A 17,821-nucleotide genomic window follows, 5' to 3' on the forward strand; every position below is an offset into this window, starting at 1 on the left:
TATCCAATCACTTAAATACTTGTGAATATCTTAAATATTCCACACTGGTCATAGGCATTCAGGTCTGCTATTTCCAGTGACAGTACCTCAGTAAGTACTGCTTACACAGACTGTACCCCCTTCTGAATGAGGTCACTGAAAATTACATCACATAGTTATGCTGAAGATAAATTGGGTTAACCAAAGTGTGCAATGTAACAGGAAAACAAAAGTGTGAAAAAGGAGGGTGAGTGAAAGAGAGGCTGTCACATTATAAAAGAGACTCAGGGCATTTACTACTATACTGTTATATGAGAGACTTATTACTGGATTTAACTTTAGCTCATTGAAAAGGCAACATCTATGAAGCTCTACATTAACACTGTATTCAGCTCATGAGAGATGAGGGCACTCTCTTTGCTCTGCAGTGATTTCTGTGGCTGAGCAAATGAATTAACATTATTGGGCTCTAAAATCCCATCGAGAAGCTCTAGCCAAGGAATAGTGCCATGGTGTGATGTCTTGAGGTGAGCCACAGAGACCAGAGTTATAAAGCCCTCATTAAAGACAAAGATATTTGATCCATGGGGTTCTATATTTTAAATCTTTTATATCAAGTGGAAGAGAAATACTGTTATATACAATCTCTCTTCTTTCCTTCCACCAACATAGCTTGATTTTCTAATCATTAAACTGCTGCTTACGAGGAAGGGTGGCTTGATGGACCACTGTAGTATGGAAACTACAGCTACAGGTTGTTTGTAACTTACCCCAGCAATAACAAGGATTTCTCTGGAAAGCAGTATTCAGTTAAGTCAAAACTTTTAGCAGTTTGCTCCACACCTATGATAGTGTAGCCTTCAGTTTTCTTCTGCTGTAAATAATTAACAAGCTGAGATGGTTTCACCTGCATGTTAAGAATAGGGGGGAAATGTACAAATATTTAAATATTTTCTATATAAAAACATATTACCACAAAAAACTTTTACACATTTCTAAAATTGAAAACAGAACATTCTACAGAAGAAAAAAATTAAAATTTTAAACTAATGTTATGATTTTTTTTCAGACTGGTAGTAATTGGTAATATACAGAAATACACTAGGGCTCTGGGCTTCACAGATATTGATATAACACAGATCATAAGTTTTACTGGATCCATACACGATTATATCATATGGGAGTGTTACTGCAGATCAAGTGCAGAATGTCTGGTGTTGCCCCAGCTTATGTTTACAATGACTCATTATAAATACCCTTTTTAGGAGGAAGTCAGTAAAAGAATGGAACTGTTGCTAGATAATGTAGTGGATAAAGGAAAGATTATATATTAATAGCCGTGGTTCTTTGAGAGTTCTGCCTTTTCATCACTTGTGGGATGTGGTCCAATCCCCTATTATAGCTAACCTTCGAAAACCTGCTAGAAAAACAGAACCCACTGGGACTACACAAGTATCCACTCACAGCAACAAATGCTCAGGAGATGAGGTGACAACAGGCAGTGAGGCCCACAACTGCCTCATTTCTTATTGCTAACAGCTAAGTCCTTTTGAATATAGATGTGTAGTGTGAATATGCTGATGCACTACTCTTGAAGAATCAGTTACGGTTAAGTAAAGAACAGTTACAATAACTTTCAAGCGATTGGCCCATAGAGTCCCCTCTTGGTGACTAACAAAAACAAGCAGTCTTTGCTTAAAGACGGGTCAAGGAGTCCTACATAAAGAATGACTGCAGGACAGCTCTACCAAAACAGGAATGAGATCTGGAAGCCTCTACTAAAGAAGGTTTCAGAGTAGCAGCCGTGTTAGTCTGTATTCGCAAAAAGAAAAGGAGTACTTGTGGCACTTTAGAGACTAACAAATTTATTAGAGCATAAGCTTTCGTGAGCTACAGCTTACTTCATCGGATGCATTTGGTGGAAATGCACCTGCGCATCTACCAATGTGATTATGCCATCATGTGCCAGCAATGCCCCTCTGCCATGTACATTGGTCAAACTGGACAGTGTCTACGTAAAAGAATGAATGGACACAAATCAGACGTCAAGAATTATAACATTCAAAAGCCAGTTGGAGAACACTTCAATCTCTCTGGTCACTTGATTACAGACCTAAGAGTGGCTATCCTTCAACAAAAAAGCTTCAATAACAGACTCCAACGAGAGACTGCTGAATTGGAATTAATTTGCAAACTGGATACAATTAACTTAGGCTTGAATAGAGACTGGGAATGGATGAGTCATTACACAAAGTAAAACTATTTCCCCATGTTATTTCTCCCCCCCACCCCACCCCCCACTGTTCCTCAGATGTTCTTGTTAACTGCTGGAAATAGCCTACCTTGCTTGTCACCATGAAAGGTTTTCCTCCTTCCCCCACCCTGCTGCTGGTGATGGCTTATCTTAAGTAAAAAGAAAAGGAGTACTTGTGGCACCTTAGAGACTAACAAATTTTTTAGAGCATAAGCTTTCGTGAGCTCACGAAAGCTTATGCTCTAATAAATTTGTTAGTCTCTAAGGTGCCACAAGTACTCCTTTTCTTTTTGCGAATACAGACTAACACGGCTGCTACTCTGAAACCTGTCGTTGTTTATGTGGACCAATTACCACATAGCTGCGCTGCAGATTTGGTTACAGGTACATTCTTCAAACAAAGGCAGCAGAAGCTGCCTGAGCAGTAGTGGAACGAGCTCTAATGTGGCTAGGTAGATCTAGTCTACCTTGTAATACGTCCTTATACAGATGAAGGCCCATTATGATAATCAATGGGAGGTTACTGCCTGACCCTTAATCCTATCAGCAAAGATCACAAACTGGCTAGGTGTGTTCCTGAAAGATGTTGTCTCGTTAAGGTAGTATGACAATGCCCTTACTACATCAAGCATATGAAGTTTAGCTTCCCAGGGGATTGAGTGACAGTTTGGGAAGGCAACTTGGTGATTAATAAATTGGTTCATATGGAATTCCAAAACCACTTTGGGCAGGAACTTGAGAGGAGGCCTCAGAGTAAGCCTGTCCTTATGAAACTGTGTATATAAGGAGAAACCCCCCATGAAAAACAATCTCCCCTACCTGAGCTGATGTAATGGCTACTAAAAAGGCAGTCTTCAGTGATAGATGGTATACAAGGTTCAAAGTGGGGGAGCAATCAACCTTGTTAATACTACACTGAGATCCCAAGAGTGAGGGTCCCAGGGCAGCTCCTGAATTGGGTGAAAAAGCATGAATAAAGTCTGTAAGGAATATAGCCAGTGTAGGGTGAGAAAATACAGTGGCCTGACATGCAGATTTTACTGCTAGGTATATCTTTATGGAGCTAACAGAAAGCCCCAGAACAGAGATATTATTGCTAGGTAGATCCATATGGGGCTGACAAAAAGCCCTGAAGTTTCTGTGATAGTATATAGTTCTGTATTGTTGAAATGGGTGTTGTTAGGGGAGATGCCAGTGCTCAGATGTCAAAACAAAAAACCACCACTTGGTTTTATAAGTCATTCTAGTTGAGGCTTTTCTGCTTTAAAGCAAAATGTTCTGAACCTCAGGAGAACACCTTATGGTGTACATCAGCCAGCCAGCATCCAGGCTGTCAAACATAAGGAGATTGATTCTAGGGGTTGGTCTAGCCTCCCGGGATGTTTTGTGATACCATGTCAGACTCAGCAGGTAAGAGGTTGGGGGCTGTATTGATAGTTCATCAGATCCAAATACCAAAACTGCTTGGCCCATCATGATAATCAGTCCAGCATCGTGCCTCATTTTCCTTAGGAACCTCGGTCTCACAGAAACCAGGAGCAAAGCATTTATCAGTCTCTGCGTACAGAGGGAAAGAAAAGCATCTGACGGGGGCCTAGATTGGAGCCGTTTCTGGAGCAGAACACTTGGGATTTCTTGGTCTGTGGCAAATATGCTATTGATTGGTATCCCCCCTTGAAAAGATGCTCTGCAGCACTAGGTCCTTGACTGACCACATGTGGTTGTCTGAGAACCGCTTGTGAGGTGATCTACTACTAAGTTCTGTCTGAATGTCTGCCAGGGTTAGTGATATGAACCAAAAAGAAAAGGAATACTTGTGGCACCTTACAGACTAACAAATTTATTTGAGCATAAGCTTTCGTGAACTATAGCTCACTTCATGCTACTCTGAAACCTGATATGAGACAAATATGCACCATGTCAACAGCCAAATGGCCTGACAGAGCAGAAATGACTCGGCCCCACCCTGTCTGTTGACATAAAGCATAGCTGTACAAGGCCTACAGACAGGTCAGTTAGTACAAAATAGGCCACAGGTACTGAAAACGACAGTACTGACATGCCAGCTACCAAGAGTGCCAAAGAGGTGCGTCAGAGAAAAGGAAGCCAGCGGATTTAGTCAGTACAACCAGCAATTTTTTTCATGGCCAGTAATCAGGTGCCAAAGGGACCCATCTTAGACTCCTGGCTGCCCACAGACTCGACTGAAGTTTTGCAGCCAAACACATGTCAATTCTTATGTCTCAGTCTAAAGGTCCTGGGGGGGAGACCTTCATGTGTAGGCTCATCTCTTGAGTGATGCTCCTTCCTAAACCTGCTTGAAGAAGTCAACACATGGACTGAAGTTGACAACTGGGATCTCACAGACATCTCAGCTCTGGAGCTCAAGGTGGAGTCCTGGTGCGCAGGGACACCAGCCAGAAGGGACTGGAGGGAAGACTAGGCCTTAGCTACATCCTCCTCCAGGCCCAAGGAAGGTGTCAGGGCATTTCAGAAGTAGTGAAAAAGAGAGTGTCCACCACGGAGGGGCATAGAAGCGGCACAGGAGAGGCATGCCTTAAACCCTAAAGAGTTAGCTTCCATCATAAAGAGCTTGATGCTAGCCCTGCCTACTGGGGTGGGCCCGAGGCTCATCAGCAGCTGTCCCTGATCACACTAGTGTGCACAAGCAGCTCGCACGCTCCCAGACAGGGGTTCCTTCCACACAGAGTCTGCACCTTGCACACCCTAGCCCAACCAGGGCCAGCTACGGTTGCTAGGTGTCCAGTTTTTGACCGGCACATCCAGTCGAAAAGGGACCCTGGGCTGTTAAAAGTCCTGTTGGCAGAGCTGGCAGGATGGGTACATGGCTGTGTGTGGCTCCCGGGAAGTGGTGACACGTCCCTTGGCTCCTAGGTGAAGACACAGTCAGGGGGGCTCCACATTCTGCCCCCGCCCCGAGCACCAGCTCTGCAGCTCCCATTGGCTGGGAACCGGAGACTGCACCCCTCACTCCCTCCTGCACCCCAACCCCCTGCCCTAGCCCTGAGCCCCTCCTCCACACCCCAACTCCCTACCCCAGTCCTGATCCTCCTCCTGCACCCAAACTCCCTCCCAAAGCCTGCACTCCAACCCCCTGCCCCAGCCCAGAGCCCCCTCCCACATCGTGAACCCCTCATTTCCCTGGAGCCCTCACCCCCAGCCAGAGCCATCACCCCAACCTCCTGCCTCAGCCCCAGAGCAGTCTCCCACACTCCAAAGCCCTCAGCTCCACCCCCCAGCCTGGAGCCCCCTCCTGCACCCCAAAGCCCTCATCTATGGCCCACCCCAGAGCCTGCACCCCAACCCCCTGCCCAGAGCCCTCACCCCCTCCCGCACTCCAACCCCCTACCCCAGCCCAGTGAAAATGAGTGAGGGTGGGGGAGAGCAAGTGACAGAGGGGTTATTGAGTGAGCAGGGGCAGGACCTCAGAGAAGGGGCAGGGCACGGGGCAAGGGTGTTCAGTTTTGTGCGATTAGAAAGTTGGCAACCCTAGGGACAGCTGCCAGTGGGCATGGCTGGGGACTGTACAGCTACACCGGAAGAGCTGTCCGGGTTGGGCGCTGGCTACTGCGAACGGCAGCCCAACATCCTGTTGCTTTTGCCACTATGATTCCTTGTAGAGCCCTACAGCTCCACGGATATCTGCTTTATATCTGCGGATATAAATTTTGTATCCATGCAGGGCTCTACAGATGAGATTTAAGGGACAAGAGACTGAGACTGTTTGGGCAATTCAGGCAATTGCACAGAAAGTGCCTAAAATTAACTATTTATAAGATATTAACTATAACAAGTCAACAGGAGATTTTTCATTAAATCCAAGAAAGATCCTTTTGACACAGAGTGAAGACCTTTTTTCTTACAACTAGTCACAGAAAGAAAGGAACTGAGGTGGCTGGGCACCAGAAGACTTCTTGTAACAACTCCAAATGTTCAGTGTTGCAAAGAGGCATGCTGCAATGGATATTTCTTTTTTAGGTGGTTCCCAAAGTTTAGCAGTACAAGGGAGTAGAAAAGGCATCTCATAACTGGCAATATGCAGAGGCCACTTTAAAAAATAATGTTGTTCTACTGATAGAAAATACTAATCATTTTTGTAATCCTGACAGACAGCTAAATAAATTTCCTGAGAACTGTGCTAGCCTAATGATTTTGAAGAGCGAAACCAAACAAAATATAAAACTTTAGATTTATTCCCTCATGAACTTGTCTATATATGAAAAAAATCCTTTTTGCATATAACAAAATGGGAAATTATTGGTATTTACCCTAGAATCCTTTTCTGGAACCCACTGGTGATTAGCTGATGTGTAGATGGGCTTTCTTTCTACTGAGTATGCTAGTGTGGTATCTCTGACTGGGACCTTGTAATACAATATTTATTTTTTTTCCCTTTATTCCTGTCTTTATAATCTCAATTTGTCAGAAATGTATCAGAAGCCAAGTCTCACAAGCAGTATAAAATTTATCATTATTATAGTGTTCTGTATAGGCTGGGTGTAGAAAATGTTGTTTAAATGCAGGTCTGTTATGTCACTGAAGCAGAGTATTGTATGGCTTTGTAATTTATTCTGAAAACAAAACTATTTTAAACGATTGACAAAAATGTTTAAATACGGAGAATTTTACTCTTACGTCAGAAATAAAATTTTCTAGAGATTAATTGTAAGTAGACTCAGACTGCTATGAAAATATACAAAGCTGACTTTGAAAATGTATATATCTATTAGGGCTGTCAAGCAATTAAAAAGATTAATCACACTGTTAAACAATAATAGAATACTTATTTAAATATTTTGGATGTTTTCTACATTTTGAAATATACCGATTTCAATTACAACACAGAATACAAAGTGTACCATGCTCAAAAAAATTTTTTTTTCAATTCACCTAATACAAGTGCCGTAGTATAATCTCTTTATCATGAAAGTTGAACTTACACATGTAGAATTATGTACAAAAAAAACCTGCATTCAAAAAATAAAACAATGTAAAATTGTAGAGCTTGCAAATCCCCTCACTCCTACTTCTTGTTCAGCCAATCGCTCAGACAGACAAGAAGGCAGCATTATCTTCTGTAAACGTAAACAAACTTGTTTGTCTTAGCGATTGGCTGAACAAGAAGTAAGACTGACGGGACCTGTAAGCTCTGAAGTTTTACAATGCTTTGTTTGAGTGCAGTTATGTAACAACAAAATCTACATTTGTAAGCTGCTCTTTCACGACAAAGATTGCACTACAATACTTGTATGAGGTGAACTGAAAAAATTCGATTTCTTTTATCATTTTTACAGTGCAAATATTTGAAATCAAAAATAATATTCACTTTGATTTCAATTACAACACAGAATACAATATGTATGAAAACGTAGAAAAATATCCAAAATATTTAATAAATTTCAATTGGTATTCTATTGTTTAACAGTGCTTTCAAACTGTGATTAATTTTTTAATCATGATTAATTTTTTGAATGAATCATGCGAGTTAATTGTGATTAACTGACAGCCCTAATATCTATATAAAAGACTACAACCACAGGCTTGCATAGAGTGCTGAGTGTTAGACCTCCACTCTGAAGCAAGATGCCCTGATTTTGATAAACTATAGAAAAGGCTCTGAAATCTACCTTGTAAATTAGTTTCAAGCAAACTGTGTAATTAATTATTCTCATCATGTCACTAAAAGAAATGGGCTAAACAAGATGAGATTAACAACATTTCAATGAATCACTTAAGTTTTACAAAATAATTTTAAATTTCAATGTACAGCCATCAGCTGTAAAATACTACAATCAGAGTATGTTATAAAACAAGAGGCAACTAGTACAATCAGTTTCATTAACACAAAAAATAATCAACACACCAACCTTTTAAAAACCGCTACAAGGATTTTCAAAAGCAGCAGGCTAATGCAAAAATACCTTAATACTAGCATAAAACAGAGAAGTAGGTACTTGTGCCAAATGGGTGAAGTGGTTAATTTTCAGGAGAGGAAAAAAAAAAGTGAGACCCTTGACTTAGAGGGCATCAGTTTGAATGAATTTATATGTACAGTGCTCCTTTTATGTAAGCAGCTAAAATACTTTTTCCACCCACCTCGACAAGAGGAAGCCACTGTTCTGCAGAAACACTGAGATGTTGAAATTGCTTATCGTTTATATAATGAAGACTGCCAACAACTAAAGCAGATGCCCCAAATATTTCACTTGTACGACACAAACCTACAAATAAGCACAAGATATAAAATATAAAGATTACTTTAAACAACAAAACTAAGATATTAAAGCACATGAAAAAGAAAATCTGAAAACAAATAGTCTCCAGCAATATAAACATTTGCCTCTAGCCCTCTAGTTTTAGTCAACAGGGTTATTTCCACATGCTTTTCATGTTCCAAGTCATGACTCTCACAATGTCAGCAGAAAAAAGGAAACTGCCTTCTATAGGCAGTTTCTATCTTCTAAAGGAGGGCTTTAAACTAGGTTCACCGGGGGAAGGAGACCAAAGCCCTGAGGTAAGTGGGAAAGCGGGATACCGGGAGGAAGCACAGGCAGGAATGTCTGTGAGGGGAGGGCTCCTGCCTCATACTGGGAATGAGGGGCGATCAACAGGTTATCTCAAGTGCTTATATACAAATGCACAAAGCCTTGGAAACAAGCAGGGAGAACTGGAGGTCCTGGTGATGTCAAGGAATTATGACGTGATTGGAATAACAGAGACTTGGTGGGATAACTCACATGACTGGAGTACAGTCATGGATGGTTATAAACTGTTCAGGAAGGACAGGCAGGGCAGAAAAGGTGGGGGAGTAGCACTGTATGTAAGGGAGCAGTATGACTGCTCAGAGCTCCGGTACGAAACTGTGGAAAAACCTGAGTGTCTCTGGATTAAGTTTAGAAGTGTGTGCAACAAGAGTGATGTCATGGTGGGAGTCTGCTATAGACCACCGGACCAGGGGGATGAGGTGGATGAGGCTTTCTTCCGGCAACTCACGGAAGCTACTAGATCGCATGCCCTGATTCTCATGGGTGACTTTAATTTTCCTGATATCTGCTGGGAGAGCAATACAGCGGTGCATAGACAATCCAGGAAGTTTTTGGAAAGCGTAGGGGACAATTTCCTGGTGCAAGTGCTAGGGGAGCCAACTAGGGGGAGTGCTTTTCTTGACCTGCTGCTCACAAACCGGGTAGAATTAGTGGGGGAAGCAAAAGTGGATGGGAATCTGGGAGGCAGTGACCATGAGTTGGTTGAGTTCAGGATCCTGACGCAGGGAAGAAAGGTAAGCAGCAGGATACGGACCCTGGACTTCAGGAAAGCAGACTTTGACTCCCTCAGGGAACAGATGGCCAGGATCCCCTGGGGGACTAACATGAAAGGGAAGGGAGTCCAGGAGAGCTGGCTGTATTTCAAGGAATCCCTGTTGAGGTTACAGGGACAAACCATCCCGATGAGTCGAAAGAATAGTAAATATGGCAGGCGACCAGCTTGGCTTAATGGTGAAATCCTAGCGGATCTTAAACATAAAAAAGAAGCTTACAAGAAGTGGAAGGTTGGACATATGACCAGGGAAGAGTATAAAAATATTGCTCGGGCATGTAGGAAAGATATCAGGAGGGCCAAATCGCACCTGGAGCTGCAGCTAGCAAGAGATGTCAAGAGTAACAAGAAGGGTTTCTTCAGGTATGTTGGCAACAAGAAGAAAGCCAAGGAAAGTGTGGGCCCCTTACTGAATGAGGGAGGCAAGCTAGTGACAGAGGATGTGGAAAAAGCTAATGTACTCAATGCTTTTTTTGCCTCTGTTTTCACTAACAAGGTCAGCTCCCAGACTGCTGTGCTGGGCATCACAAAATGGGGAAGAGATGGCCAGCCCTCTGTAGAGATAGAGGTGGTTAGGGACTATTTAGAAAAGCTGGACGTGCACAAGTCCATGGGGCCGGACGAATTGCATCCGAGAGTGCTGAGGGAATTGGCGGCTGTGATTGCAGAGCCCTTGGCCATTATCTTTGAAAACTCGTGGCGAACGGAGGAAGTCCCGGATGACTGGAAAAAGGCTAATGTAGTGCCCATCTTTAAAAAAGGGAAGAAGGAGGATCCTGGGAACTACAGGCCGGTCAGCCTCACCTCAGTCCCTGGAAAAATCATGGAGCAGGTCCTCAAAGAATCAATCCTGAAGCACTTAGAGGAGAGGAAAGTGATCAGGAACAGTCAGCATGGATTCACCAAGGGAAGGTCATGCCTGACTAATCTAATCGCCTTTTATGATGAGATTACTGGTTCTGTGGATGAAGGGAAAGCAGTGGATGTATTGTTTCTTGACTTTAGCAAAGCTTTTGACACGGTCTCCCACAGCATTCTTGTCAGCAAGTTAAGGAAGTATGGGCTGGATGAATGCACTATAAGGTGGGTAGAAAGCTGGCTGGATTGTCGGGCTCAACGGGTAGTGATCAATGTCTCCATGTCTAGTTGGCAGCCGGTGTCAAGTGGAGTGCCCCAGGGGTCGGTCCTGGGGCCCGTTTTGTTCAATATCTTCATAAATGATCTGGAGGATGGTGTGGATTGCACTCTCAGCAAATTTGCGGATGATACTAAACTGGGAGGAGTGGTAGATACGCTGGAGGGGAGGGATAGGATACAGAAGGACCTAGACAAATTGGAAGATTGGGCCAAAAGAAATCTAATGAGGTTCAATAAGGATAAGTGCAGGGTCCTGCACTTAGGATGGAAGAATCCAATGCACCGCTACAGACTAGGGACCGAATGGCTCGGCAGCAGTTCTGCGGAAAAGGACCTAGGGGTGACAGTGGACGAGAAGCTGGATATGAGTCAGCAGTGTGCCCTTGTTGCCAAGAAGGCCAATGGCATTTTGGGATGTATAAGTAGGGGCATAGCGAGCAGATCGAGGGACGTGATCGTTCCCCTCTATTCGACACTGGTGAGGCCTCATCTGGAGTACTGTGTCCAGTTTTGGGCCCCACACTACAAGAAGGATGTGGATAAATTGGAAAGAGTACAGCGAAGGGCAACAAAAATGATTAGGGGTCTAGAGCACATGACTTATGAGGAGAGGCTGAGGGAGCTGGGATTGTTTAGTCTGCAGAAGAGAAGAATGAGGGGGGATTTGATAGCTGCTTTCAACTACCTGAAAGGGGGTTTCAAAGAGGATGGCTCTAGACTGTTCTCAATGGTAGCAGATGACAGAACGAGGAGTAATGGTCTCAAGTTGCAATGGGGGAGGTTTAGATTGGATATTAGGAAAAACTTTTTCACTAAGAGGGTGGTGAAACACTGGAATGCGTTACCTAGGGAGGTGGTAGAATCTCCTTCCTTAGAGGTTTTTAAGGTCAGGCTTGACAAAGCCCTGGCTAGGATGATTTAACTGGGACTTGGTCCTGCTTTGAGCAGGGGGTTGGACTAGATGACCTTCTGGGGTCCCTTCCAACCCTGATATTCTATGATTCTATGATTCTATAAGCTATCAGTAGGTTAGCAATAGACAAATAAATAAATTAAATAAATAAATACCAATCACACCTTTACCACCATGTCCTATAAAGTATTCTGCAGTATTTACTTCCAATGATGTTACAGTGCAGTGGGTCAACATATATGTATGAGTTTTGGGTTACATACACATAAATGACACAAGGAGAAATCTCTGACCAGCAGAGTTAAGAACAATAAGGAGTTTTGTAACTATATTAGGAATACACAGAATCCTCACAGTGGTACTGGTTCATTACTACATGGAAATGGTAGAATTATTAATAATAATTGCAGAAAAGGCAGGTCTATGAGCGCTCTGAGTCCCAGTATGGGTCTCCAACCCTCTTTTTTTCTTCGGTAACTGGACGTAATGAGAGTAGAAGCCTCTGCCTCTTAGAATTGTTGGCACTGGCTCTCTGGCTCCTACGCTGAGGAGATGGCTTATCTCTTGACATAGCAGCTATTGTGAGACGGGTCCCTGAAGAGGGACCGGGAAGGGTGTTTGGTATGGGGAAGGAGGAGAAATGGATGGAGCGTCCATCCCAGTTGATCTCCAGTACCCATTCGTCGGAGATTATCCATTCCCAAGTGCTGCGGAATGGGGTGAGACGGTCTCTGAAAGAATGTGGGTGGGGAGGAGCCGGGTTTCCAGTGTGAGATAACAATACGGAGAATGTTCTACGGGAACCTCGACCAACTGTCAAAATTTTTGCTTTGAGGTGAAGGGTTGAGAGGAAGTGGGCTGTGATCCTGACATCTTCCATCTGGGTAACCTGGGCTTCTTCATCTGGGGTTCATATCTCTGATCTCTGTGCTGAATATTGAGATGAATATTGTGATGAGTGGGGCTTGATTGGTGTCTGAGGACTATATTTGCTTTTGTATCCAGGTGTATAGATACTGAGGGATTGAAGAGTGGCCCTGGAATCTTTTAATGTCTGATGTCCATTGTGAAACTGGGCCCCCTACAGCGGGTGAGAAGAGTGGCAGGAAATCACCTCCTCTTGCTCACTTTCTGACTGCAACAACGAAAAGGGTGGTACATGGTACGAAGTCAATGGCAAGTCAAGGGCTCTGGGTGAACTCGGTACTGGGTCCCCGGTAATGAGCAGAGGTAAGTCTGGTGTGTCAGACACCAAAAGATCCGTCGCGCACTGGAAGTCTGGCAGTGCAGAGGGCATCGGTACCAGCAGTGGTTGTCGATGCCAAGAGGCTTGTACCGACGAGATTGGAGATGTGGACCTGATAGCAAGGTCTGTTGGTGCCCAGTGTACCACAGGCGGTACCGATGTTGACATCCATACTGACAGAGCCTTCCCCCGGTCAGATCTTCTAGGTTTTTCATGCCCCCATGGTACCAGTGCTTTCTTGCCTGGGCCCACTGGGTCACTAGCTGGAGCAACCCAACTTGCTCCATTGGTATGATACCGTGCATGCCCTGGATACCAGATTTAGACAACTTCGGTGCCATTGGTACTGATGATACTGATTGAGCCAGAGACTGTTTTTAGCTTGATCAGGGCTCTCCATGGGGACTCACTGACCTTTTCTTAGAGGCCTTACGTGAGTGGCTCACGGGCATCTTCCTGGGCTCACCTCCCTTCAAAGTAGAAGGTGGCTGTGGGGGCTCCAGCCAGGACTCTAGAGGTTGAAGTGCTGATTCAATGAAGTAGAATTTGAGCCTCAGTTCTCTGTCTTTTCTGGATCTGGGCTTCAGTTGCTGACACAAACCACACTTCTATGGAATGTGGTTCTCTCTTAGGCAGCGAACACATTGTGAGTGCATCCGATGAAGTGAGCTGTAGCTCACGAAAGCTTATGCTCAAATAAATTTCTTAGTCTCTAAGGTGCCACAAGTCCTCCTTTTCTTTTTGTGAATACAGACTAACACGGCTGCTACTCTGAAACCTCACATTGTGAGTGTCCATCAGTCACTGGGATAGACTCCTTGCAACTGAGGCAGTTTTTGAAGAATGGGGTGCAGGGCATACCGGGTTCCCCCCCCCGACAAGGGGTTGGCAGAAGACAAAGTCTTTTCTTCTTCAAAAGGCAAATGTCAAAATAAAATGTAAACGAAGTAAAGAAAGAAAAAGCACTTTAATGGAAGCTAAAAATTAGCAATTCTAAAAGAGTTAATGATCTGCGAATGGACAGCTATAGTTCTGTTGCTAGCCAGGGGCGGCTGAGAAGGAACCGAGGAGGGTTCACTTGTGTATGCTGGCTAGTCTTGTGGCAGGTGAGGAGCAATGCATGAGCAGGCTGAACGGACACTGCTACCAAAGTTCTCTGATCAGCAGCGCAGGGATGCAGATACACCTACAATGGAGCACCCACAGGGACACTACTTGAAGAAGCAGCAGTGATTTTTTTTTTATTTAATCAGATTTTTTAAAAATTTAAATTAAATAAGTATCTCTTTTGATAAAAAAACAAATTACATTTGATATGTAAAGGCCTAAACTTAGTATAATCTACTAAAATCAGCTAAATAAAATACAAAAATAATATTCAAGCATTACATGTTTGCTGTTAAAATTTAAAAAAAAGTCAGACTCCTGAACTGGTGGTAGACCCTGGCTAAGCACCTAGAACTAGAGTTTGTCGAAGTGCTAAATCAGTTTTCGACAGCAGTAGTTCCTTTTGCAGATGCAGAGTGAATATTTTCTTCATTTCAGTTTATTCAACTAGTTCAGTTCAATGACTAGTTCATTCAAAGTTGAGAAATGGCCTGGGAATTGAAAAAGCAGGAAAGCTTATTTTCCTCTTCCAATCTATGAATAAAAACTAGATGTGAAAAGATGTGATTACGAATTCTATACTCCTGAATGATATGAAGGTCGGAAACCAACAGTTCAATTCACTAGTTACAGACAATATTTACTTTGTTTAATAAATCAGTTGGTTTTAAAAGCAAAACATGTTTTGCTAAACATACTTTTATTTCTTATGTATCCAGCACTTTTAGGATTGTTTTTATTAGTTAAATAGAACTATTTGAAAACACGGTTTTCATAATTTTTTAATTTAATTCCAATTTCCAATCCAAATGCAGTTTAAACACAAATCACAAATAAAAAATTAATCTAAAAAATAAAATGTCATTTTTTCACCATTCTAACAACAAAAAATGTAAAGATTAAGAATCTGAATAAATATATGTTGAGCTATATAACTGCTTCAATAATGTCTATCTAGTGTATTTTCCTGTTTAGCCAAAAAAAAAAAAAAAAGTACTAAATTATACCAACCAATAAGAACTAACTTTTCTAGGAAGATAAATAAAAAGTACAAATGCAAATAAGCTTTAAATTGATTATTTAAATCAAGATTTCCTGCTTATTGATTTAAATGATGAATATAATCAGCAATTTAAATCACAAAGTCAATCTACCCTGCTCAAATAAAGAATTAAAAATATGCATTGAACTTACCTCCTAAATTGGTGGGTTTATCAATAAGTGAGGCCACTACAATCAATCTACTGTTGGATTTACCAAGTTTAGCTGCACGGTCCTGAAATATCAATTCCAGGTCTAAATCAGGACAACTGTTTTTCCAAGGGATGATCTTTTTCTGAACATCTGTCCATTCTGTTTGGTTATCCGTTTCAACTAAATCTGAACCTAAGAAAAAGTGTTAGGGTTAATTATTTAGATGTGGAAAATACTGACATGATAATGAACCTGTTTAGGAACCACTGTTTACTAGGACACCAAAGTGATACCCTTTTGAAACTAGAAGGGTCACATATTATCATCAATCTCTATACATTATGCTAATAGCACAGCATAACTATATGCTCTACAGCAGTTTTTTTAACAATTATGTTTAGCAGAACAAGTACTGACAAAATATATTGCTACTACCAAACCCCAATAATTAATCTCAGATCAAAACATATATGAATTTGTATTTTACCCATATCTTGCTGAGACCAGTCACTTGGTTTTAGATTAAGAAGTTCAGTTCGAGAATGCAGCCAATGAAATGCTGCAGGCAAAGAAATGTCAGTATATCTGGTAAATTTACAGAGTGGGATCCATTCATCTTCAACAAGTTCTGAAAGGCGTGGAAGTGTGTAAAATATTGTCTGCAATGTAACACAGGACTTTTAGGATAATCTCAGAAAAAAATAAACTTCAAAGAGATACTAAACTAACTTCAGCATCATTTTATATTACAAATATTTTATCTATCAAACTATAACTTACTGATCTCCTAATACTCATAACTTGGTGCCATACAGGAACATATATTTAACATTATGGACATTTTCCAGTTTTAAAGATAAAACCCATAAAACCCTACCAAAGCAACAATCTAAGAAAAGGTCTTTACAAATATTATGCTGGAAAATGCCCCAAATGTACAACTTTTCTAACGTTAAAAATTGTTTGTTGAAGAAGCTAGAAGCAGCAAAGGAATTCAGACACACACTGGAAGCTTATATGGTAACTCCTCACTTACAGTCCTCCCAATTAAGGTTGTTTAGTTGCTGATCAATTAGGGAACATGCTCGTTTAAAACTGTGCAATGCTCCCTTCTAAGGTCGTTTGGCAGCCGCCTGCTTTGTCCACTGCTTGCAGGAAGAGCAGCCCCTTGCAGCTAGCTGGTGGAGGCTTCGAACCAGGGTGGACCGGCAGCCGCCCATCAGCTCCCTGTTCCCATAAGTTCCCTGTGCGGCAGCTGCTCAGCAAGCTATCAATTGCCAGCAGTTCAGCTGTCCCGCCCCCCCACTGCCATGTGCTGCTCCTGTCCTCTGCCTTGGAGCTGCTCTCCAGAGCCTCCTGCTTGTGGGGGGGGAGGAAGAGAGGAGAGGAGGGCTAATGTCAGGGTGTCCCCTCCCCCCTTCTCCCGCACCCCGCTTACCCCATCTCCATAGAGCAGGGGGAACATACACAACAGGGCTCAGGAGGGAGGGAGCTTCCTGGCAGCAGCTGCTGCGGTCTCAGCTTGCTGATTAACTTAACAAGGTAGTGTACTTAAGAGTGGTGTCAGTGTACTTAAAGGGGAAATGCGCATCTCTCACACACACACACACACACACACACACACACACACACACAATGTGTGTGTGTCTGTCTCTGTCTGCCATGCTGACTTCCCTCCCTCCATTCGGGCTGCCTTGTAGAGTGTGAGGCTACATTAACAATGAGTTAACCCTTGAGGGCTCAGCCAATTGCTAGTTCATCATTTAGTAGTAAGGTATTCCCTGGGAAATATCCCACCCTCTGACTCCACTACCTCAACCAAGCTTCACAATCATCATCGCTGTGTACAGTATAAAGAAAAGGAGTACCCGTGGCATCTTAGAGACTAACAAATTTATTAGAGCATAAGCTTTCGTGAGCTACAGCTCACTTCATCGGATGCATTTGGTGGAAAAAACAGAGTCCTCTGTTTTTTCCACCAAATGCATCCGATGAAGTGAGCTGTAGCTCACGAAAGCTTATGCTCTAATAGATTTGTTAGTCTCTAAGATGCCACGGGTACTCCTTTTCTTTTTGCGAATACAGACTAACACGGCTGCTACTCTGAAACCTGTGTACAGTATTAAATTGTTTTTTTAAAACTTCTAGTGTGTGTGGCGGGTGTGGGGGTCTATTGTCTGGCAAAAAAAAATTCCCTGGAACCTAACCCCCCCCCCATTTACATTAATTCTTATGGGGAAATTGGATTCGCTTAACATTGTTTCGCTTAAAGTCGCATTTTTCAGGAACATAAACTACAACATTAAGTGAGGAGTTACTGTACCTCAGAGCACAGAGTTTTGAAGGGCAATTATTTTTTAATCCTCATATTTCAACAAAATAAAAAAAGCAAAAGATGTTAACTCCTAAAAATAAGCCATAACTAACCTAAATACAAAATGGGGGGGGGGTGAAAAGAGGAGGGGAAATCAGGAAAAAATAGAATACCACAAATTGGAAATCCAGACCTTTTTTCAATTTCAATGGTTAGTTTTACTTAATCAGTGGAATGTTATGCCCCCCTCATATGTTGGTTTAATCACTAAACTTCACAATAGCTTGGAACTAAAAAAATGTATAAGTCTGAAAAAAACACAATCCTTTTGTGATGTTT

General features: G+C 42.4%; 1 protein-coding gene across 4 annotated transcripts in view; it reads right to left on the reverse strand.

Annotated features, from left to right (window-relative positions):
* TARBP1 (TAR (HIV-1) RNA binding protein 1) overlaps positions 1 to 17,821 on the reverse strand; it is a 101,261-nt gene that overhangs the window by 1,867 nt on the left and 81,573 nt on the right. For 2 of the 4 annotated variants that reach the window (XM_043511386.1, XM_038395726.2), the window contains 4 exons: positions 15,656 to 15,827; positions 15,169 to 15,360; positions 8,351 to 8,475; positions 750 to 886 (listed from right to left, as the gene is read on the reverse strand). In XM_043511386.1, coding sequence (XP_043367321.1) covers positions 750 to 886; positions 8,351 to 8,475; positions 15,169 to 15,360; positions 15,656 to 15,827 — 626 coding nt within the window. The remainder of the gene's footprint in view (positions 1 to 749; positions 887 to 8,350; positions 8,476 to 15,168; positions 15,361 to 15,655; positions 15,828 to 17,821) is intronic. The other 2 variants (XM_043511385.1, XM_043511384.1) reach the window with 2 other exon arrangements.

This window comes from Dermochelys coriacea, chromosome 3, assembly GCF_009764565.3.
Source record: "Dermochelys coriacea isolate rDerCor1 chromosome 3, rDerCor1.pri.v4, whole genome shotgun sequence".
In the NCBI taxonomy this organism is placed as follows: Eukaryota; Metazoa; Chordata; order Testudines; family Dermochelyidae; genus Dermochelys; species Dermochelys coriacea.